Source organism: Lynx rufus, unplaced genomic scaffold (assembly GCF_022079265.1).
Source record: "Lynx rufus isolate CCGP_SWC_20201006 ecotype Redwood Valley unplaced genomic scaffold, mLynRuf1.p SCAF_2, whole genome shotgun sequence".
Taxonomy (NCBI): Eukaryota; Metazoa; Chordata; class Mammalia; order Carnivora; family Felidae; genus Lynx; species Lynx rufus.
The window spans coordinates 4,786,157-4,810,754 of NW_025814834.1; the positions used below are offsets into that span (position 1 = coordinate 4,786,157).

At 49.3% G+C, this 24,598-nt stretch overlaps 1 protein-coding gene across 2 annotated transcripts in view; it reads right to left on the reverse strand.

Moving 5' to 3' along the window:
* The window catches only part of AGAP1 (ArfGAP with GTPase domain, ankyrin repeat and PH domain 1), a 549,698-nt gene that overhangs the window by 184,978 nt on the left and 340,122 nt on the right, over positions 1-24,598 (reverse strand). For both annotated transcript variants that reach the window (XM_047085687.1, XM_047085686.1), the window contains exons 10-11: positions 23,011-23,115; positions 828-996 (exon numbers count right to left, since the gene is read on the reverse strand). In XM_047085687.1, the coding sequence (XP_046941643.1) occupies positions 828-996; positions 23,011-23,115 (274 nt within the window). The remainder of the gene's footprint in view (positions 1-827; positions 997-23,010; positions 23,116-24,598) is intronic.

The window sequence follows — 24,598 nt, forward strand, 5'->3', positions numbered from 1 at the left end:
GAAAATGCAGCATTTTTAAGAAGCAAAGACATATGCTAGAAAGTGCCGCATAACCATAATTTATTTTGAGAAGACTGGATGTAGGTTAGAGAGGAGAAAGGGACTTTTTGCTGGGGAAAACAAATCCATGTGTTGAAGTGTGTCAGAAGGAGGACTCCAGCCTTTTCTCTGATAATAATCACCAGAAGGTTAGGGCTGGGGGCAGTCATTTGCAAAGATTCTTAAACAAGAACGACCCATGACATTTTGAATGGCTTGCAATTGCACACAAAGGCCAGGAATCTCTAAACACGTCTAAATTTGAGAAAACACGCTCTCTGATCCCGAATTAAAAAGCAAATGCTCCTTTAAAAGAGAACAGGAAAAATTACAGTTGTGTTAAAGAATGACCCGACAGTTACCATACAAAACCGAGAGAACGGAAATCTTAGGTCCAACGGTTTCCTTGAAATCTTGCTCCAAATAGCTCTCCTACTTTTATCCACTTGGTCGCCACAAATGAATACCAACCCTTGATATCCGCACGATTAATTTACGTATTTTACAAGGCCCTCGAATCCTCGATCATATGTGAGCCTCGACTTTCAACTACACAACTAGGGGAGGACCTCGTGGTTTGGTCTGGGCGGCCATGACTCAAAATGGCACCAGGTGCTGGCTGGCAGTCACAGAACCACCCACAGAAGCGAAGAGGTTTCTAAGCCTTAACGTACAATGTTAATGGTTAAAATCTCACTTGACCGCAAGGGCTCCGCACTCTCCTGCAACCAGCGACATCTACTGCCGTCGTCACGCTGGATTCTTCAGCACGTCCGCTGCGAGCTTACCTGAATTTGGGGAGATGTGTAAACTGCTCATGTCCTTGGACAGGCCATTGGTTTTAGGGCTGGAGATGGGCGCACAGGCCGACGTGGCTCGGGGTGGCCTCTTCCCTGGGACTTTCACAGTGGTTCTCAGAAGATCAATCTCTTTACCATGAACATTCTGCATGTAATCCTGTTCAAAATGTTAAACATCCAAGAGATATTAAAAAGACGACCTTTCACAATCTAGGACACAAGGTTCTATCAGACACCACGAGTTGTAATCCTATGACCCTTCCACTGTGGCAAGCACTTTAAAAATAATGAGGTTTTGATCTGTCTACTATGGTGGCATCATCGTTATATTGAAACCACAGTCTCTTTGTCCTGAACTAACCCAGGTCCCTCAAATCCAAGCAGACACAGGAAATGCTTCCATCAGGGGGATTAGAAACCAGCTGGAGAAAACAAGTGTCCACGTGAAATCGTATTTTATAAACTGCTGCTTATAGAAGGTGCACTAGGACCCCGGGGTCTTCCTGTAAGTTTCAGGTAAAGTTCCAGGGAGTAGGGAGCTATTTTATAACACCTGTTCTGCCTTGGATGGCAACACCACGAAGCCTCTAGATAAGAATGAAGCGGTCTGTTGGGAACTCAGGTAAGAAACTCCTGAAATAAAAGGCCAAGCATTTTACTAATAAGGACCAGGAAAATGTCTGAGGGCGTCGGTGGTACGGTGTGGAGAAAACGTGGAGCTCGCGGATGGGTGTGTAATGGCCAGATGTGATGTGGAAAAAGAAAGAACGTTCTTTGGTACTCAAACATTGTGTTTCTCCGAGCGGCTCACCGTGCCCAGAGAAAGCATCTTTGTGTTCTCTTCATGCTGGAGGTGGATGACCCAGTTAACAGGGAGCCACAGGGATGTCTAGGTAGACAGGGATGGTCTCTGTGGGGGTCGCTGGACAATTCCGTGCAGAGTAAAACATTATCTAAGAGTTGGTTGTCGGGTGGGGGGAGAGGAGAAGCAGCTGAGAGTCAGGGTGAGGGGCCGACTGGTGAGTTAGGAATTACTGACCCTTCAAAATGCATTTTTTTTGGCAAAGTGCCCCCTGGCCAAACATGTAGACATGTTAAATCGACCTCACACATTAAGAAAGGGCATATTCTAAAACATTCTTAGGCAAATAGCACGTCAAGTGTTTTAAGGCTAAGCATGAAATGCAACAAACGCATTCCTTCCTTGGCAGAATCTTGGTAGAATTCCTTTCAGAATATAAAGGGGAAAAGCCAATAAATCTGTAGTTAGGATGAACGATGAAGTTCTTGTCAATGTAATTTCAGAAGAACCGCCAAATAAACCAGGGTGTGGGCCGCCAGGGACCCAGGGAGGCTGGAAAAGTGAGTTGTAATTGTTAACCTGTAGGGTCAAGTGACGCAGAGAGAACCGGATAAAGTCCTAGAAGCACAGCACAAGGGACAGAGACCCAGGCTGTGGGATGAGGAAAGTCGGCCGAAGTCTACCAAGGGAGGCAAAGGGGGCCTGGAGAGCAGCAGGGAAGCCGAGGCAAGGATCCCCCGCTTCTAGAAAGCAAGCTGCGGAGCCTTTAAGTTCACGTGCCAGCCGGTGAAGGGGCGGAGAAGCAGTCACTGGGTCATCAAACAGCAGGACGGTTGTGGACAGAAGCCACGACACAAAAAAGGAACCAGAAGCACAAGATTCCAACACAGGGGAAGGAACCCGCACGTGGCTCCTCAGGACAGACAGCACGAGAAGAGGCATCGTCCCTCCGCAGTCTGCTGCAGGGAGGGTCGGCCTCGAGTGTTAAAAGCAGAGACCTCACCCCACAACACAAGCACTTACGGGGCACCTGGGTGGCTTAGTCGGTTCAGCATCTGACTCTTGGTTTCGGCTCAGGTCATGATCTCATGGTTCGTGAGATCGAGCCCCACGTCGGGCTCCGTGCTAGCAGCACAGGGTCTGCTTGGGATTCTCTCTCTCTGCTCCTCCCCTGCGCTCTCTCGATCTCTCTCTCAAAGTACATAAATAAACTTAGAAAAAAGGTGGGGAGGAGGGGCACCTGGGTGGCTCAGTTGGTTGAGTGTCCGACTTTGGCTCAGGTCATGCTCTCACGGTTTGTGGGTTCAAGCCCCACACTGGGCTCGCTGGTGTCAGTCCACCAGCATGGAGCCCACTTCAGATCCCGTGTCCCCCCTCTCTGCTGCTCGCTCACTTGCACTCTGTCAAAAATAAACATTAGGGGGCGCCTGGGTGGCGCAGTCGGTTAAGCATCCGACTTCAGCCAGGTCACGATCTCGCGGTCCGTGAGTTCGAGCCCCGCGTCAGGCTCTGGGCTGATGGCTCGGAGCCTGGAGCCTGTTTCCGATTCTGTGTCTCCCTCTCTCTCTGCCCCTCCCCCGTTCATGCTCTGTCTCTCTCTGTCCCAAAAATAAATAAACGTTGAAAAAAAAATTAAAAAAAAAAAAACATTAAAATAAGACAAAATAAACAAAAATCCCTATTCTGCCACGCTTTAAAAAAATGAGAATTATTTAAAAAAAAAAAAAAGAGAGAGAGAGAGAGCACTTAGAGGGGGGCACGCGGGAGCCGACCCAGACTCAGGAAAGAGGGCGTGGGAATTCTCAGCAGAGGAGGAAGGGCAGGAAGAAAAAGCCCAGAATGGGAAGGCCTGGCCACGGTGGGGGGGGGGGGGGGGGGGGAGACGTTCTGATGAGCAAACACAGAACTCTAGAAGGTTTGAAAAGCACCAACCCAGAAGGAAAAGATGCCACAAGGTCCCTGATGACTTCCTAAGGATACAACTCAAATGGCCAACTCTTGGTGGCAAACACACACTCACAAGGCCAAGCAAGGCCAGAGCCAGGAGGAATCTGGGACTGAAGACGGCCAGAGAAAGGATCGGAGCTGCACCAAAGCGGGGCAGATACAGACCAGCTCTTCAGAGGCAGTGGGGAGGCTGGGCCTTCATCAGCACTTGTAAAACCAGCCATCCGGAGAGCGGCAGTGGCATCCACAAGCCTCCCGTGAGCCATGGAGGCCAGGAGCAGAGGTCCCGAGGCATGCTGACCCCGCAGGACGCGCTGCCTGGAGTCAGTCTCCGCCGTCCAACAAGACTGAAGACTCCACGTGGAAGTCAAGACGCTTGGGCAACACCCCAAAATATAATCAACCATGAAAGAGCTGTGGTTTTGGAAGGATATGGACCAAAGACAGAAAGACGGTGGTTACGAAATCAGAGTGAAGGAGCAAACAGACCCAGACGGGAAGGAATACGGGAAGACTCATGACTGAGCTCAAGGTTCTGGGGATGTGAACAAAAAGCACCAAGGAAGCCATCCTTGCTTAGTGGAGGGCAAAGTGTCAAGGTCATTAAAGAAAAAACAAAGGTCATCTTAGACATCTTCAACGTACTTCCATTAATATCCAACGAAAATGGGCAAACCCAAGCTTCAGAACCAAAGTCAAGGCTTGTACAGAATGACTTCATTCTCCCACACTTGCTCTTTCAAAAATATCAACTTGCTATAACTTTCTTCTTTAATGCCAATTCTTAACAAATTAAAATACAATAACAGGAGTGTAATTGAGCATTTATTGCTTATGGGCTCTAAAATGAGGCTAATCAGATAGTGACTAAGCCTCAGCATGGGCTCTTTTAATAGGCATGTTTTAACATACAATAACCAGGATATTTTATTTAAAATTATTATAGAAATGTACCAAGAGTCTGCTCTTTGGATGTGAACGCGGCAAGGGAACACATTTATCTTTGGCTCAGCATGGGCCAGGGAATCTGTTTCCTCGCTTGAGTTAGGTGTCGAAACTTCAGAGGAACTAGATCTAAAAAAAAAAAACCCAGAATATGAACTTGGCAATTCTTGCGTTGCAAGCCACTGTGTTTTTTTTTTTTTTTGTTTTTTTTTTTTACAGACCTTACAAGATACATCTCCTAATCCACGAAAAGCCCTTGGAGGTGGTGCTTCAGAAACAGTGGAAGGCAAGGAGGCCTGAGTATGTGGCTTCTGGGTTCCCCCAAGAGAAACGATGCTGAGTTTCCCGTGTTTGAAAGAATCCATCCCTTTTCATGTCTCCCCAGCTTGGCAGTTGAGGAATTAAAGCCAGAACCAGTATACAACGTGGCCTCCTCAGAAGCGGGACGTGCGGCCCTGCGGGGCTCGAGAGAGGGACCTCGCCGGGTAAAATAAAGCCAGCAAGCTTGATTTTGATTTTGATTTTGATATGCAAATGCTACAGATACTACCCTTCTTGTGCTCCTCGTAGAAAATGCTGATCGATGATAAAAGGGGGAAAAAACCCTTTAACGAGGCATGAGGGTAATTCAAAGCCAAGTACTTTTAAACAGCACGTAACAAGTCCCCGGGGCCCACTCAAGAGCCAGGCCCCTCTGAGGCGCCATCTCCCGCCCCACAACAGCTTGAAAAAGTAGTAATTGCCAACCTATTTGCATTTTTCTTCTCAAGTTGTCCGCGCTCTTGTCTCGAGGATTCTTTTTTCCAAGCAGGCGCGGGAGCACAGGGACCCGTTCCTGAACGTGTCGATAGCCTTGGTGACTGTGCGCCGGGTCCCCCCGCAACCCGGCTCCCACACCTTTGCCAACCCTTGTTTTTTACCTCTCGCTCCTAATTATGTTGCATCTATTGCCGTACACTTAATTAGCTGCATTAATGTGATTTCTTTTCACATAGTCAAGCAATTAAGAGCTATGATTGAGTTTCATTCAATTAGCCTCAACAAACATGCTAATTGATGTCCCAGATGCAAATGAGGTGCAATGAGAGAAACCTGCGAGCGACTGGGAGCCGTGTCAGATCCACAGCTTTCAGCCTGCTGACGGAAGCACAGCTTAACACGGCTCCCACCTTCTGGGGGGCCGCCTTCAGGGAGGGCCGCGGAGTCATTAGCGCCGCGGTGCCTCCGATCGCTCCCGGTACGCAGGATTCATCTGATCTGCCGCCATACGATCCTGTCCTAAAAGCTCACAGCTACGCGTTACCAGGACCTGGAGGTCATCAGCTCGGTGACGCTGAGCTCCTGCAAGGAGAGTAAACCCTCACCCAAACGCCACGAGAGGCTGCTAGAATGACACAGGGGTTCTCCCCAAAACCGCACGGGGCGGGGAAGAAGGTGCGTCTTGTCTTGGTGACCTCAGAGCCCTCTGCGTGCACGACGGCCCCACGGTTCTCAGCAAATGGTGAGTTCATCTTAGTCAGCTCTGGGGCATCTGGCACTCGAAGTTAAGCTCAAAATACAGCAATCCATCAAGAGTCCCTAAAAATACCCTTACTGTATTGATTCTCCCTGCCTCCCATCCCGACGTCACCTTTGGCTGTCTGCTGAAAGATGGGTTTGCCCTATGTGTTCACGGGGGTACAAAAGCAGTTAACAAGATCTGAAAGCTAACCCAAAATGCAGAAACGGTATGATTGGCATCTCAGAATGAGAGCATCTGAATAAAAACCCATGGCTTTGAAACCGTACTCTCTTTGCAGAGATGATGCAATCGACACCACTCTGCTTTTACACACTGGGTTGTTTTGTTTTTTTTTTTAAAGTATGGAGACTCCTCATTTCCATAATTAAGTGATGCAAAAAGAATCACAGAAATTTTTGTTCCAATTAGGTTTTCCCAATAAGTTCTGGTTTCTAACTACACATAAATGCTCAGAGATTTAATATTTTATGTTAACATGTAATACTTTCTCTGGGGTAGATAACTGTTAGGACAGACTGATGACTGGCCATGGCCATTAGATCGGATTTTTCCTCTCTGGATAAGCTAGCTTGTTAGTCCTCAAAGTGTGGTCCCTGATACCCGATCAAGGGGTTCACAGGTTCAGTACTGTTTTCAAAACATTCCAAGGCACTTTTTGCCTCTTTCACTGTGTTGAAATTTGCTTTAATGGTGGCTAAAAGTGCTGGCCCAGAGCACAAACCAAGGCTGTGGCACCAAATTGTATCAGTCCCTGTTGCTGTTATAAGATTCATTGCCATGCTCTCTAAATAAAAACAAAAAAAAAGTTGCACTTAAGAATGCTCTTAATCAACCAACCAACCAGCCCCCAAAAAACAAGCAGCAAAAAAACCAAACCAACCAAAAAGCTACAGATTCATCAATATTTCAACCCTGAGTACATACATGCCTTTTTAATTTTCTGCGTAAGGACACGGTAAGTACGTATGAGTGTCTGTGCCACACACACAAGCTGGACAGTGTCCTGCAGAAATGCTCTTCTGCAATTGCTTGGAGTTGCAAGCTGAACTAGCCAGTTTTTTGGCTGGGACACACTTTTACTTGCAAGAATGACCATGTCAGACATGAACCAGGCTTATTCGGTCTTGGGTCTTTGGCAGGTATTTTCTTGAAAATGAACAATGCAAGAAAAATAGCACACAGTATACGCATCCAGCGTATAAAATATAATTTGAGCTTCCAGTGAGCATGAGAACCTTGGAGACTTGTATCTCTCACCATGTGCCTGACACTTTCCAAATACTTAAGGCCTTTGCTGGTAAGATGGGCAGTGATATAAATGAATGCAGCTTCTGGATATCATCTGATGAAAAGTGTCACCATTTGGAAAGCTGCATACCTCAGTTAAACAATATTTTTGAAATGACGCATGCACGGTGTCACATGTGAGGCTGAATGAATTTTAAGGGAGCAGAGAGGAAAGATTTAGCGGTAGCTGTTCAGATTCTGTGCTGCGTTCCTAAGTTTTGACAAATTGTCACGTTGCATTTTGGTGTAGTAACCAAACAGAACACCCACAATGATCAGAAATGTCTACTGGAATACTCTTCCCTTTTCCAGCAAAATGTCTGTACCAGGTGAGGGTCCTTAAGCACCAAAATGACATAACATAGCGAACTGATGGCAGATGACGGTATGACAACCCAGCTCTCTCTTATTAAGCCAGACATCAATGAGTTTCGAGAAGAAAACAATCTTCTCTCGTCAAGATTTTCTTTCATTTTGGAAAAGGCGTTTTTCATAAAAATGTGATTTATGTAATCATATTACAAAAGGGCGATTTATTATTATTTTTTTAAACGTTCCTTTATTTTTGAGAGAGAGAGGCGGAGAGACAGGGAGACCGAGAACCCCAAGCAGGCTCTGCCTGCCAGTGCAGAGCCCATTGTGGGGCTTGAACTCAAGAACCACGAGATCATGGCCTGAGCTGAAATCAAGAGTCAGATGCTTAACTGACTGAGCCATCCAGGCGCTCCAGATGGTTTATGATTTTAAATGAGTTATGTGAATATTTACAAATTTCCTTAGTTTTGAATTGTAATGTGCTACGTATCAATTAGATACAACCTACAGAAACAAAAGCACTTTTGGATTCCTCAGTTATTTTTTAAGAAGGCAAAGGGGTCCTGAGGCCACAAGGCTCAAGAACCACTCGTCCAGTTCAATGTTTGCAAAATGGCCAACGGCTACGCACACGTGACTTTATGCGCACAGCACAGATCTACGCAGAGACATTAGAGATGTTCCTCAGGTTGTTTGTCTTTTCCTGGAGGAAAGGATTGACTCATTCTCCTGATTTTCACTGCACTTCATGAATGTCCAGGTTCAAAGAGGAACTGTAGTTTGTATAAGTTCTATTTTTAAAAATCCTTACTTCTGCGCTCAAAAAAAAAAAAAGTATGTAAGAGAGCCCATTGTTAGATGCACTGCTATTCCCAACTCCATTTAATACTCTTTTCAAAGGAAACTAATCTATAAAGACACACATAATACCGTCCATTCAAAGAGACTAAGCAAATGTTCAAGTCCAACATTTCTGAATAATAAACAATAGCCTCATCTATAGTCATGGGCACAGAGGAAACCGACACCCTAAAAATACTATGGAAATATCGTAAAACTATGAGAAATCTTCTGGCCGTGTCCTTTCAGATCACATAACTCAAAGAAGACAATTTCTCCTTCTCTCCAAAGGACCAGTCACAATAGCGAGGTAGGAGGCAGCTTCAAAGCGAAACACCCTATGAGCAATGATTTTTGTTTCCCCAGACAGCCAACAGAATTGCAGGGTTTCGCTTTCGGAACTGCCTTTGTGAAGACCACTCGACCAAAGCTTGTGAGCGCACGTCAACGTGACGTGTGGCCACCACAGGAAGAAGGTACCTGGTGAAGTGGATGTCTACCGGTGACGGAGACGAAAGCCCACGGTTATGACATCCAATTCTTTAGTTAATAAAAGCTTTACAGGGCCAGGGAGTCACATAAGACCGGGTAGGAAGGAAGGCTGGTGAAACATCATGAGGGATCAGGGCCAGGTAGTGACATAAGACTGGGTAGAAGGGCAGGCTGGTGAAGCATCACGGGGCATCGGAGGCGGTGCACTTTGCGCACCATGGACAGCTCCAAACATGCCAAGGGCCCACCTCTCCAGTCTGGTGGCTAGCCTCCAACACACGTGGGCTAAAGTCCAACGTTAGCCCAGGGGGGTGGGTTATTATAATAGAAGTCAAAACAGCAGAAAACTCTAAATTGAATAATGAATATACCTTTTGCTCCCTGATTGTATCTGTCTTGATTGACCTAGTCGATTGAGCTTTCCACTGCAAGAAAGATTTTCCTCATTTTAGGTTAAATTGAATATTACCCAGTTGTAACCCATGCGTGCTCAAACCCAGCCCGTACAAAATGAATGTGTCGGTATGGAAATGGCTTCCTGTCTTCCCAGTCACTGTAGGCCTCTTCGAAAGGCAAGCATGAGTGAAATTTCATGACGATGAACTCAAAGGAGCTAGCGCCTTTCCTTGGCTATATGAGTACTTTAATAATTAATTATGGCTTGAAACAACTGGACCGGCAGTTAGATCTGGGAAGTTTAGAATGAGATAGGAATGCTCGTCATAACGGTATCAGATCTGAAGCTCTTTAAGATTCCAGATTTCTCACGATGAATTTGCCAGAAAAGCAGATTTTTAAGGACATGGTCTGTCCTCGGGGGGCGGGGGGCACTAATGATCGCTATGCTTTTTCTTCTACCAGTTGACCCAAAGTAGGACAGAAATCTCCCATATCCGTTGTTGCCCACCACAAAATTTAAGGACTTTTTTTTTTTAATTTTTAAAAATTTATTCATACTTAAGAGACAGAGCAAGCAGGGGAGGGGCACAGAGAGAGGAAGACACAGAATCCGAAGGAGGCTCCAGGCTCTGAGCTGTCAGCACAGAGCCCGACGTGGGGCTCGAACCCATGAACCGTTGAGATCATGACCTGAGCCGAAGTCGGACGCTTAACCGACTGAGCCCCCCAGGCGCCCCAGGACTTCTTCTAGCTTTGAAACATTCACCACACCCGTACGGAAGTCTCATCGCTTCTTTCCTCCTGATGCCTTGCTTTAACAGGAGTTCATCCATTTCCCTGATGTTACTGCTGCCATGGTGGTTTACAGTGATTCGATCAGATTCATCTCCAATGAGGAGCAGTCAGTTCATTGACTCTTGAGACATTCTGATTTCCTAAACTAAACACGTCTGCCGAGGACAAAGTCAGCCTCCTTCTGGCCAGAGGATTGCCTTGGGGACCAAGCCCAGGATCCAACCTTGGAGTTGTGTCCTCAGACCTGCTACTTAATCATGCTTGGTCCCCATTTCCACATCTTTAAAAATAGGGGGATGAACAGTTCTTACCTCATGTGCGAGGATCACCTGAAATAATGTGCGAAGTGTCTGCGAGAGGGTCAAAGCTCTCAGCGAATGACGGCTCTGCCTACTGTGTCCAATAAAAATTCTGGAATATTTGCCCTCTGATTTTATGTGGGCATTTCCTGAGTCAAAGGTGTTGTTCCAGGGGCGCCTGGGTGGCTCAGTCGGTTGAGCGTCCGACTATGGCTCAGGTCATGATCTCACGGTATGTGGGTTCAAGCCCCACGTCGGGCTCTGTGCTGACAGCTCAGAGCCTGGAGCCTGTTCTGGATTCTGTCTCCCTTTCTCTTTGCCCCTCTCCCCTGCTCGCTCTCTCTCTCTCTCTCTCTCTCTCTCTCAAAAAAAATAAACATTAACATTTTTTTTCTTTTAAAAAGGTGTTGTTCCCACTTCGGGTAGCAATTCTGACATGAGAAGTCACTGGGGGTGACCCTCAAAGTGACTTTTCACTTCCCAGCATAGGAAAAAAAAATAATTGGCCTCTGCAAACGCAAGATGGTTTCTACTTTCTCTTCTTTTTCTCCCCACCCTTCTTCCTTCCTTCTTTTCTTTTTCTTTCCCCTTTTCTTTCCTTCTTTTTTTTTTTTTTTTTTTTTTTTTTTTTTGGTGGGGGAGGCTTGTATACGGTAGTCAGACATTTTTATTGCAAAATGCCGTCTGGAAAAGATGCAAAACAAAATTGCCTAAAATGCAAGGGAGAAAAATCCGGGGGAAAACAAAAGGCCCCCTTCCCCTTGCTTATTGAGTTCAAAGGCATAACATGCAGCGCCCTGCAGCAAATGGGAAGCTACACTAATTTTAAAGCCATAAAACGCTATCAAGTGCCCTGCGGGGCAGGACTACACTGAAGCTAGTGGCACCTAAATAAGATACGGTTCATTTACTCCGCAGCTTAGCCTAATGTAATCATCAGCGGATTTTAGCCTAGAGTTGTAACAGGCAAACAGCCGACGCCGCGGAGGTAGCACTCCCAGCCATTGAGGGGGCCGCGGCTAGATTGCTGTTGATTAGAAAATTTTTCAGTTTTGACAAGCACTTAATGAACATAAATCGCACCTTGATTGGTTTCCATTTGGGGCCACAGGCACACCTGAGAAGCGGCGGGCCTCCACCTCCACCCCTCTCCTCCTTGCAAGACCTTAGCGACAAGCCGGCAATTGGGTTACGAGCCGCAGAAGAAAATATTTATAAAACGTAATAATGGGATTCCATTTCTTAGGAGAAGTGAAAGATTTCCTCACTACCCCCCACGTCCGTCCTCTCCCGCGGAGTCCTCGGCTGTGACTTACTGTCAGTTGAAGAAAACCAATGGTTTTGATTTATTTACCTTTTCGCGAGAATTCTGGCTATGGTTAAGAGTACTAAAAAGACCAAAGATGGAAAACAAAATGATACAGATTGGGCTCAAATGATGAAATATCATGCTGTGTATGATAGGACAATGTCCCATCGACTCTACTAGAAGCTTTCAAGACTCCAATTCACAGGCTACGTTTAAATCTGTGTATTTACAGAAACACACATATACTTTTTTTTTTTTTTTTTTTTTAAGAAAAGAAGGCAGAAGGATTTTTCAATGTTGAAAAAAATAGGTTAGGTAGGATCTAGGATATTTGGTGGCTTAATTTTTATAGAGAAAGAGGACTTTTTTTTTTGGTCTGGTCACGCCCTACACACTGTGTGATCAACACGAGGAACCTGTTCCATAGCGAGCATGCATTTTGGCCATTTTATTTGGATATCTAAACACTTTGCAAACCTTCAGGGCTCTATAAAATAAATAAGAAATTACTTAGGCAGAAATAAGACTTTGATGAAGAATCTAACTTTTTTGTTTATATGCAAAAGGTAGGAGTGTATCAGTAGTCATTTTTTTAAAAAATAAATTTGTTGTTTAAAATGATTTTTTAAGGTTTATATACCTTTGAGAGACAGAGAGAGACAGTGTGAGCCGGGAGGGCCAGAGAGAGAGGGGAGACACAGAATCCAAAGCAGGCTCCAGGCTCCGAGCTGTCAGCACAGAACCTGGCACAGGGCTCAAACTCATGAACTGTGAGATCATGACCTGAGCCGAAGTCGGACGCTTAACCATCTGAGCCATCCAGGCGCCCCTGCAGTCATTCTTTTTAACAAAAGTTGTCGATATTCCCTGAAAATACTCAGAATACCTTGGCAGTATCATTGCACGTGTTTGAAAGCACTGCCATCTGGGAAAAACGGTTCATCACCCCATCTGAAACTGATGGGTGAATGCCAGGGATTGTTCCCAGGTCATTGGAGGCACAGAGGGGACCGCGTCCCCAACGCTCAGAGGGCTCCTGACAAACCCATATGACTAGGGCCGGGCTGCTGCTTTCATACCCCAGGGACCCCTCCCCAGTTCACTCTGTTCAAGACCGCACCCAGCATATTCCACCGCAGGCCCTGGAGAAGGCTGGACGTCTACAAAATTCAGTCATCCTCTATAGTTTTTGCGTGTTGTGGTTCAGACAACGAAACCTCAAGAGGCATTCGCACACCCACGTGCACAGCAGCACTATTCACGACGGCCCGGAGGAGGGAGACACCCAAACATCCCTCCACAGATGAACGGACAAAACGGAATGTTCTCTATACACAGAAGAGAATATTATTCAGCCTTAGGAAGGAGGGAAGCCCTAGCCCCTGCTACTTCAAGGATTTTCTGCTAATGAAAATGCGTCAGTCACAGAACGACAAATCCCGTGCGATTCCACTCACGCGAGGTAATCAAAGAGTAGAGCGAATTCACAGAGACCGACAGTAAACGGGGGTGCGGGGAGAGAAACGGGGATTTGGCGTGAAAAGCACGCGGGCTCAGGTGCTGCAAGATGAAGAGGTTCTGGAGACTGGCTGCACAAGGAGGATACACTGAACGCTGAACTACACGCTGGAAAACGGTGGAGGTGGTAAACTTCATGCGAGGTGTATTTTACAATTAAAAAACAAGACACAACGAAAACCTTAAGCTCTTCTCCCACCGTGGGGACCTTTTCTTCTGTTTGCAGCAGGTGGAGGCTGGGTACGGCTGTGCCTTGTTTCTGTGGCTTGAAAGCATCAGGAGGCGGCTTCCTCTGCTTCTGATTCCAGGAACCGCAGGCCCGCAGGTGTGAGGACAGCCCACGCGTGTGGCCACTCGAGCCTTCTTCTTCGTTCGACAAGACGGCGCCGACGTGAAGGAGATGCAGGCAACAGGACGCCAGAGGTCTCTGCTCCAAGAGGCTCCCAGTCTCGTGGGAGAATCAGGCAGCGAGATGAGCCAAGAGAACAGAGAAACGACGGAACACAGCAAGGGGAGGGCACGCACAGCAGGTGCGCCCCAGCACGCCCGGTGGAGGGAACTCCGGAGAAGTGACATTCAAGTCTGGACCGATGAGCAGAGTTTGTCTGGCAAAGGGGAGGGACAGGAACGAGCATTTCTGGCGCAAGCGGCTGTATTTGTTAGGGTCGGGAGGCCAGAGAACACGGCAGGGGGGACCAGGCGAGGCCTGGGGAGGTCTCAATAAGGGGTGAGGCCTTCATCCTAAGCAGAGTGGGGATCTTCTCCACCATGGAAACACTTAAGAGAATCAAGTAGAGGGAAGGAAGTAACAATATGATGAAAAGCACAAGGTGATGTGGACAAAATCACAGGGAGAACTGCCCTTCCCTGCAGAGCAGACAGTGGCTGAGTTCTGGAAACCCTGGTGGGCAGGATACCACGCTGGCCAAATGGAGCAGACGTGCAGGTCTGAAAGTCTGGGAGACGTGGGGTTTCGGAAACCACCTGTCGGTGGGGCTGCAGGCAGAGGTCCTCCCAGATGAGTTCCCAGGGAGCAGGGAAGGCGGAGATCCATGTGATGGTGGAGTAACCAGAGTCCTGGACCTTGAATGAGGGGCTTGGGGGTTCCCAAAGAGGGCCGCCAAGTCCTGGTGCTCCTCGGGGCTACATCCAGGCCATCGCGGTGTGGAAATCACAAGTGCGGGTTTCAGCTGTGCATCAGAAGGAATCAGCACAGGAAACTGAAGGAACCCCTCAAGGAAGGAAGGAAATCAAGGAAGGAAGGAAGGAAATCAAGGAAGGAAGGAATTTTAAGATGAATGGAGGTAATGGTGTTCTGAAGGCCAGAGACCCATCATATCATGACTTCTTTCTCTATGTAAAACAAATTCAAACGAAGTTCTGTGTGTACAAGTATGGCCTATGTTCTTAGGTGACTATGTGTGGTGGGTTTTTTAATGTTTACTTTTGAGAGAGCGAGGGGGGGGGGAGGGAGAGAGAGAGAGAGAGAGGCGAGACAGAGACTCCCAAGCAGGCTCTGCACTGTCAACACAGAGCCCTACGCAGGGCTCAAACCCACAAACCGTGAGATCATGACCTGAACCTAAGTTGGACGCTCAACTGACTGAGCCACCCGGGTGCCCCCGCAGATGTATGCTCTTAATTTACTTTCCCGTCAACTGTCTGTCCTAAGCTGCCCGAAAGCCTTTCTTGGAAAGAGGCAAAGCATTAACTGCGATTTGAAGCAAACAAAACCTATACGTGGAACTCCTCGAGGCGACGTTCCCACCTCGGGCTTGGAGGGCCAGGTCTGCTCGTGAAACCACTCACACAGGACAACCCGACAGCGGTTATTCCCGGGGGAGGCAGACAACACTCCCAACTTCTACCTTAACCTCAACAAAGCCGCACCGTATCCCCCTAGGGGGTATCCCTTTACCCTCATCACAACAAACTTGGGGTTTTTCGGCTTCCCCAGGGCTGACTCCAGCCACTCTAGAAACTTCCACCCAGTTTACAAACCCATCCCCATTTGCTGGCGGTCAGACCACAACAGAAAGGCTCACCCGCAGCCAGAGCTCCAGATCGCTGCTCCTCAGTAACTACCTATTCTCCTAATCCACTTTAAAATGGCTTGTTTGGGGGAGGGGGGGATTCCAGCACTGGTTAAAGATTTCGTGGCTTTTGTATATAATACCACGAGTGTGTGTCCCCCTCCCCCCCACCTGCCCTAAGCTAATCTACACCCAGGGAGGTACGGCTGTGCAACACGGTTCATCTTCTCCGCCCCAGTCTCGCTGTGATTTTCAAAGTAGAGCCAGGATCATCACCCGTGAGGCTCTCAGCCCAGGCCGTGTAGGAGCAAGGACATCGCAGGGGTCACGTGACTGGACTCTATGCCACCCACACTAGCCCTGGGCCGACAGTGGGGAGCAGGGCACAGTCCTTGCCTTCAATTAGACTAGGCTAGACAGGGGCAGTTCAGATGCTGGAAGACACCAGAACAGCTGGTCTGCCAGGCAATCAGGGAGGACTTCTTGTGGAGGAAGGGCATGAAGGTCCCCCCCGACCCCGCAGGATGGACAGCACGCTGGAAACAGAAGAAGCCAGGCTGGAAGAGAACACACAGACCGGAAGACAGCTTGTGGCACTGCGGCTTTTTATAAAGGGGAAGCAAGACCAAACAGCTGTTCGTCACAGAAGGAATCACGCTTCGTGGAGTAGCGTGTCACAGACGGGGCGCGTCTGACGCTGCCGTTCTCGGTTAAGAACGGGGGACACTGTCCTCAAGATCATCAGTCATTCTATCGCTCAAGACGTTGCGCATCTAGAAATTTGGGCTTTGAACTGATCTGCCTCATCATGTAGACTCAGGCTAGTCTGACTTCTGCAATGTCTTGGGGAAACCAATGAAGAGTTTCTCTTGACCGTGACTCAGTGTTCACGGCCTCGGGAAATCTGAGGTCTACCTGAGCAGGTGTGCAAAGCTAGCTGAAGGGGCTGATCACGGATTCGGAGCGATTCCTCAGTGCTCCAGGAAAATGTCCTTCTTCGATGTGAAGGCTGTGTGTATTTTAAATGGTGATCACCAGCAGTGGGTACAGGCAAGAGCTGCTGTTCTCACAACGTAAATATCTTCCTTTTCCTCTCGTGTTATTTCTTTTGAGATAAATACCCACTCAGGAAATCACCCCGGATCTTTTCGTCTCTTTTGCATCAGTCAAGAGGTGGATTTTCCACCTGATCAGAACCTGAAGATGTGCAGAAATCAGCATTCTGATGATAACTCAAGAGTCCAAGTCTGACTCTCCCCAACACGGAAAAAACAAACAAACGTCAACAGCATTCAGAATCAGAGGTGTTGTGCAGCGGGAGGGCCTAAGCCGCTCAGGGGGCAGTGTTGCCGTGAGAAGGGCAAGTCCAGTTCTGTGCGTCAGGGAGAGCGGACAGAAACACGGCTGCTTCCAACTCGGGCCCCGTGCAGAGTGAGAAAGGAATCCCAGGAGAAGGTTTTCCAAAGTGTGAGCAATGTGAGCCCATGTCAGCCAGGCGGGCTCCTCCAGCCACCCCGTGCCTTCAGAGGAAGCCCGGGCAGCCTTCCCGGGCGGGGCCCCATGAAGTCCTTGGCCTGACCGCGTGGCCACGAGCTCACTCTTCGGAATCCCGGCGCGTGCACCTCTGTCAACCGTGCCCTCGACGGCTGCTCTCTCGACACGGAAGATGAATAGGCAGCGATGCTGAGATGTGGAGCCCCGAGGTCTGAGTTCTATCTCATTATCCCCTCCGTTTTTCTATCAAGGTGCTCCCTAAGGCTCCTATTTAAGTCCACACAACAGGCCGCCCTTCGCCCAGCCTGACCGTGATCCGGCCAAGTGTCACACACCAGACACACGCACCCTGTCTCCCCCGAGAAAGTTAGGCAGGGAGGGCTTTTTAAAGGTTTGTCGGTGTACCCATTTTCAGAGACCTGAAAACACCGACCACCAAGCAGCCTGAGAAGCCTGCCCCCCGCACAGTTTAATCTTACGAGTTTGGGGCTGTCTGTAGAGTGCCCAGTGGAGGTGGAGGCGGAGCTAAGCTGGTCAGTTCCGGAGGGAGGGTGGCCACTAAGTCCCAGGGGGCCTGGACCTCCGCCAGGTCTCAGCAGGGACAGTCCTGCGGCCTGGGCTAACCTGTGCGGCTGATCACCCGACGGGAGCATTCACAAACCCAGAGCGGCGTCATTATTTTGGTTGCGCCTTCGGCCTGTTATCTACACCGAGCTGTAGGTTTGATTTAATGACAGGCAGCATCTTGAGAAGGATGAATCGAGTGAACTGGGTTTTCCTGGGCCCCGGGCTTCACACCTGCCCACGTGACTCCCTGATCTCACTCAGCAGCTCTGCCCTCGGGAGTCCAGCTGACTCCATCGGCCTCGGTTTGCTGAGGTTTGGCGGGGGGGAGGGGGTACCTCTGGAATCGGAAGTGACCTTGGAAGACACCGTCACCCAACTTTCCACCCAGGGGATTCTTCTTCCAGATTTCCAGGGTGGACACCGGCCGGCCGGGTCCTCGATGTCCACGGTAACAGGCACGGCCCGGAAGGAATGCCGAAGAACACGGACGTGGGCTCAGAAGGTCCGGGGGCAGGTTCCAACCTGTGCAGAGGCGGGTGGCCCAGGCCCACCGTCGAGCAGCTGTGGCCACGCTCAGGCGTGGAGCCGTCGCTCCGCACCTGCGGCCGTCCCCACGCTGGCCAGAGCGCCTCCTCGGCTAGCCGGCCCCCGTCACCGCACCTGCGACGGCTGAGGGCAGCCGGTGCGGGAACCACCCGTCCTGAGGAACAGCCGAGACTCACGGTCACTCCCGTCGCCTGTGCCGCACCTCCCACGGCTCCCCGTGACGCAGGCGGTGTAGGGACCCATGGGCGGGAGGCAGTCCAGCTGACGGCTCCTGAGCCTCTGGGGACGAGCCCGAACAGGAGAGGAGGTGTGGCAACGGGTGGGGTGGGTCCACACTTCACGGAGCGCAGAGCGAGCAAGTCCGGAGCCTGGAGATACTGCTGCGGTCGACTTCCGGGACACTTTCTCAGTCTGGGTTGGGTCAGTCCTTTCCCTGTTTGCGCCTCATCTCCAGAGCGACCGTCGCCTCCTACGGTCTGGCCACGCACACGCAACTCCACCCTCTGCTTCTGGACAAGAGGGTCTCTTGTTCAAGGTTCCCAAGGGCAGGAAACAGGGCCGGGGCGAGAGGCTTCCTCTCAATGACTCCCACCTCCAGCACAGAGAAAGCCCGCGCCATAGGAATGACGGAGCGAGGCCATGCTGTGTGTCAGGGCACCGGGGCTGAGCCTGGGGCTCAGGACGGACAGACCCTTCTAGGGATGATGCCACAACCCTGGGAAGAATGAAGGCCTGGAAGAAGAGCTGACTGGGAAAAGGATGGGAGGGAAGGAAGAGGAATGTGAAGCCTTGAGACCGGTGGGAAATGACACCCTGGGGGCCCCACCCCACAGAGGTCCCTGCTTAATGTCCCTGTGCCTGTAGAACCTGCCCGAGCACCGAGATCGGCAGGCAGTCCTCAGAGACCGGCTTCCGGGAGCTTCCCCAGTAGCTGACCCGTTCCAGGCACACGGCGAGCCCGTCGGCCTCACGCCAACCCCACCGAGGGCTGCAGGGCCAGGGGCCCCCAACTCATGACCCGCAGCCTGTGTCCTAAGCCACGGTTTCAAAAAGCTCGTCTTTCCACCGGGATCCCGTAAGCTCGGCCCACAGCTGGGGACCACGCACTGACGGTGTGTTCTGTTGAGGGGCTGCCTTCGTTTTCCACCACACCAGCGTGCACAGGACCCCTCCTTGGGGCTCAAACTCGGGGTTCGTGTCTGAAGGACGATCTTCTACGTGAACACTTCCACGGACAGCGGCGTCCTAAGCGAATGGCATCGGCGTCTTTAAGGATCATAACTCACTTCTGGCAGATTTTTTTTTTTTTTTTTTTTTGAGAGAGGGAGAGAGAGAGAGAATGAGCAGGGGAGGGGCAGAGAGAAGAGGGAGACACAGAGTCCAGAGCAGGCTCCAGGCTCCGAGCTGTCAGCGCAGAGCCCGACGCGGGGCTCGAACTCACGAACCTCGAGATCACGATCTGAGCGGAGGTCAAGAGCCAGACGCTCAACCAACTGAGCCCCGCAGGTGCTCACAATCTGAACTTCTAATGAAATGATTAGGGCCCTCACCATGCTGACCTACTTCCCTTTGAACTCGATTCAGTCCCTTACTCTGCTCCAATCTTCTCTGGGTGCAAGACCCCCATCCGGCTCCCTGGGTTTACCACGATCACCAAGTTGAAGGTGGCTGCTGCTGGAGTCCGGGTCCAGCCTGAGGGGAGCGTGAGCAGTAGACACGCGCACAGTAAGCACACGTCTGCGCCAGTGACGAGAGCCACAGGGCGACACGTGGGTTGCGAAGGGGCCGCTGTGCGGCCCCACCCGGTACCTGTCTGAATTCCCCATGTTTCGTGCATCCTCAAGCCCGGTGCTCTCAAACCCCCACAGCTCACCCCATTATGGAAGCATCACCTCATTAGAATCCCATGTGCAGAAAAACATGCCAGGTTCCTTTTTGGTGAATAAATTACCTAACCATCGAAAGTCAGGGGTACATGCCAGCAGCTGGCCCGGTGACTCCACTGCTGAGAAACACTGAATGTTTTAGAAAACTCTATCTAAATACACCAGATGGTTTAGCCGGGTTCTTTTCCTTTGCTCCCTGGAGAGACGCGGGCTGTAGGCTATGCTATTTCAGCTCAGTGCAGACGCCCTGCTCGGGACCAGTAATAGGGGTGATGGTCAACGGTAATGAAACCCAAAGCCACCAATCTGGGCAGATTTCTCCAATATTTCACCCACTTGCAGCAGACGCATCCTTCGTGGGTTCCAGCCATAGTACAGCCCGGGGGCAACTGAGAAAGTGGGTGTTACAGCGTGATCAGTTTAACTGGTATCACTGCCTTCTAGCACCTTTGGCGTTTCCTACACTAAAATAATGGGGACGTTCTATACGGTCTACAATTTTAAGACTTGAATTTGCGACACATCCCGCGTGCTCCCCAATGTCTTACGAGAAAAAGTCTGGCCTCTGCCCATGGGTGTTCCCTTGATGGTTCTTCCCGTCGTGAGCCAAAGAATGCCAGACTCACTCCACCGTGAGGGATCTGCAGCTCTCCAGCAACTTGGAAGAGAACACCTACCCGGAACTCACTTCCTCTCCAAATTTCCAAAGCTTGGTTGTGACAACATCAGAGGAGGGTTACAACGAAGGCTGTGCCCTCTCTCCCTGCTCTAGTAATTCAAGTCTATCCCTAGGTGACCCTGCCCCCTTGGGGGGGTGGGGTGGGGCGTGTGTATTTGCATCAATAATTTCAGTTCCCGGGAGACCGGCATTAATGGAATTGCACTTTAAAACGATTGGCTCTCGCTTGCCATGTAATTATAAAACAAAGCCCTGCTGAGCTCCTCTTCCGTACTCCGACAACATCCACGCATACACACGTATTGAAGAAAAAAAAGGAACTGGCAAACACGGAGGGGCACCACAAGAAGCAGCCCATGTGGGAATATTTTCGAAGACCGAATGGTGATGACATTTACGGAGAGGCTGGGATGGGCAGGGACATACCGTTGTGACACGTTTCCCCCTTGGCAAGAAGGAGCAAACGTCCCTCTGACCAAGCCTGAGCTTGGATGGCGAGCGTAAGGTGGCCTGAAATGCTCATCGGTCAGACCCCACTTTTTACTGGTCGGTGAGTCCGCGGCAAGAAGGATATTTGGATTACTCTTCTCTCTCTGACTAACATAAAGCAACTGGGGCAACAGTCAGACCTCCTGTGCTCCCTGGCAGGGTCTCCAGAAGAAGGGAGCCAGGTAGAGGGCAGCTCCCTAGCGGATGGGGCCGTGCTGGGGAGAGAGGGGCAGACCCAGCACTATCCTGGCGCTCCCATGCAGGCGGGCAGCGGGCTGCGGGAGACGCGGGAATGGTCACAGGCAGGCCTCCTGGGACTGGCATGAAGTCCCTCTGATTGGGAGGCCACCCAGAGAAGCAACCCGAATCTATTCCCAAATAAGCCAAAATAAGGCAAGCGCAAGGGAATCCCCTCAGTACAATGAAGAATTTATAGCTCTGGAGGCTTTGGAATGGTTAAAGCATGGGAGGCGTCCCCATCAACATCAGAAATAAGTCAGAGATGCCTAACGAAACACCCGTTTTTCAACACGCTCCTGAAAGGCAAAGGCAGAGCTGTAGGACACAAAGGAGAAGAAAGGAATTCACCCCAGGAAGCAAAGTAAACAATAAGGATGCCACTCGTTACTTATCCTAGTGGAATATCATAGATACATTACTGTGAAGGTAAACGTTCATCCGCGTGCAGGGTAAAAGCCCTCTGGTTTCCTGCCAGAGGAGAAAAACTGATAACTCTTTTCAGGAGTCTGGCAACATATGCCCAAAAGCCATGAGAGGGCGAGACTCTTCAACTAAGGAAGCCGATTGCTGGGCATCAGGGGGAACACAGGTAAAGGCAAAGTGATGTCAACAGAGGACACTGATTAGAGTTACTCAAAACGTTAAAAGTAATTCAAAGTAAACATGCCCGTTTTGGAGACACTGTTAGACCGATGAGGGCACATCCCCACGACGGATGTCACGTAACCGTCAACAATGGTGGCACACGAGTGTATTTGCTGACGTGGGGACGTGCACGTGATCTGTCATCATCTAGGAAGGTGGACCCCAGACAGCGAACACAGGGTGACTGCGTGGTTGTGGGAGGAAAAAGCACATACGCATAGAAATGGCTGGGAGTGTATACCCCAAGTGCTAGCAGTCATGTTCCCCAGGTGGCCCTCTGGGAATGATTCTAAATCTTCTTCAATGCCCTTATGTCTAACTTCTGGTTCATAACTGTAATTTTTCAATGCAAAGCTTAACACAGTGATACATCCAAATGAGCTATATAGTCTAATCTCCACATTGACCTACCTCAAGACAGATTATCATGCAAGATTCATGGCATGTGTTGTTATAGAAATATCATTAGCGCCCCATCTTCAGATTTTATCAAAGCTTTCTAAAGCCTTGCACTTTCCCCCCAAAGTGACATTGATTCTGCTTTTTAATCCATCTTCTAGAAATCGCCAACATAATGCACTTTACATGAACACATGTAGAAAGGGGGCTCTTACCTTACAATATGTGCTCTTGTCTGACAATAAAAACTGAGTCACGAACTGCGCTTAACTTACTGTTTTTCTCAGCTGCTCAGAGCCGATTCCTGGGTTCCAGTGCAATCATTTCCTTTATTCTAGATTTGCAGATATAAGCTCTCTTGTCTCTTTTGCTACCTGCTCTTGTCTTTTTACTTCCATTTAAAATTTCACTTCACCTGTCCCTTTTATTGTAACTCCTCGCAGAATCAGAGAGCCAGAGATCGGCTGTTAGGAAGGGGAAGAGAGAGACATGTGGTCCGATGGAGAGAGCGAGGGGCATTTTATTTATCTCGTGATGGAGTAGGAGACCCAATACTACTTTAACTTCAAACGGGGGCCAGAGGCCTGACGCTGTGGGGACCCCCAGCCCCCAACACACACACACACACACACACACACACACACACACACACACACACACACACACGCCCAGCGTGTGAGCTGAGTTCTGGGCCTGCTGACCGAGCCAAGGGGCCATACTCACATGTAAACTTGGGTGATAGGTCAGCACGCCGTTGTCACACAGGGTGACGTATTTCTTCTTCCACTCCTTGTTCAAAGATTTGCCGCTTCGCTTCAGCAGCATGCCCTGAAGCAAAAGGAGCCAAATATAAATTCACAAAGTCTTGTGTGAGTTTTCTTAAAAAGCAGACAGATAACGTTACCAATCTGAAACATTCATTTCTCTTATCATCTTAAAATGGAAACTTTACACTTATTTTTCACTTGGCAATTTGGCTTTTCTCCTCTCTTTTACGCACAGGACATATGTTCAACCAGTTTGTGTGTGTGCGTGTAGAACTTCACTTTGGGAATCTCATGAGTGCTGCAGAGGGGACCGTTTGTTCAACAAATACGATACCAACCGCCATGAAGCCACCGTGATGTATGTGCCCCACACCCTTCCCATAACTAAGCGCATTTGGAACTAAAGGTATGTTTTATTTATTTATTTATTTATTTATTTATTTATTTATTCATTCATTCATTCATTCATTCATTCAAAAAATTTTTAAACAGTTTTATTTATTTTTGAGACAGAGACAGAGCATGAACGGGGGAGGGTCAGAGAGAGAGAGGGAGACGCAGAATCTGAAGCAGGCTCCAGGCTCCAAGCTGTCAGCACAGAGCCCGACACGGGGTTCAAACTCACGGACCGTGAGATCATGACCTGAGCCAAAGTCGGACGCTTAACCGACTGAGCCACTCAGGCGCCCCAAGGTATGTTTTAAAAAAGGAAACCTAAGTTCCTTTTTCTAAAAATAACACATTAACTGAATTCTGAAACTTATGATATTTACAAATAAGCACATCTAAAAAATTTTTTTTTAATGTTTATTTATCAGAGAGAGAGAAAGAGAGAGAGAGACAGATCATAAGTGGAGGAGGGGCAGAGAGAGAGGGAGACACAGAATCCAAAGCAGGCTCCAGGCTGAGCTGTCAGCATAGAGCCCAACGTGGGGCTTCAACCCACGAATGCAAGATCATGACCTGAGCCCAAGTCAGACACTTAACCCACTGAGCCACCCGGGCTCCCCCAAATAAGAACATTTTGTTTTATAGTTTTTCATTTCGGATTTCTAACTTACTAAAAACAAAATTCCACTTGTAAATTTAGTGGCAGGATTTAATAGAACAATCGTGTATAATCAATCTGCCTTTAATGAAATCGTGTTAGGACTTCCTGAAAACCATTAGGAATTTGATGCCCTTGCGCTCTGAAGCATGTTTAACGAAGGCTCCCTGGACGACTGAAGGAGCTCCCTCCTGCTTGAATGCTCAGTTCCCCGCGAACCTCCCACGTCTTCTCTTGGCCTCTCTGGGTTGAAAACTGGTGGCCAGCGCTGAGCTCGGCCTTGACTTTGCGCTTGCCCTCCCTGGTAGGGCTTCACGCCCTCCCGGGTCGGACTATCTCGACTCGAGCTTCCGCACTGGGACCGTTCGGCTCCTGACCTCGTGGAACAAGGAAGACTGGAGAGTCTCCCGGCTTGCTCTTCCTCCCCAAGTCCACTTTGGAACTCACAGGATGGAAACCACGACTGAGAAGGCCCAAGCATGGTGCGAGTTAATTC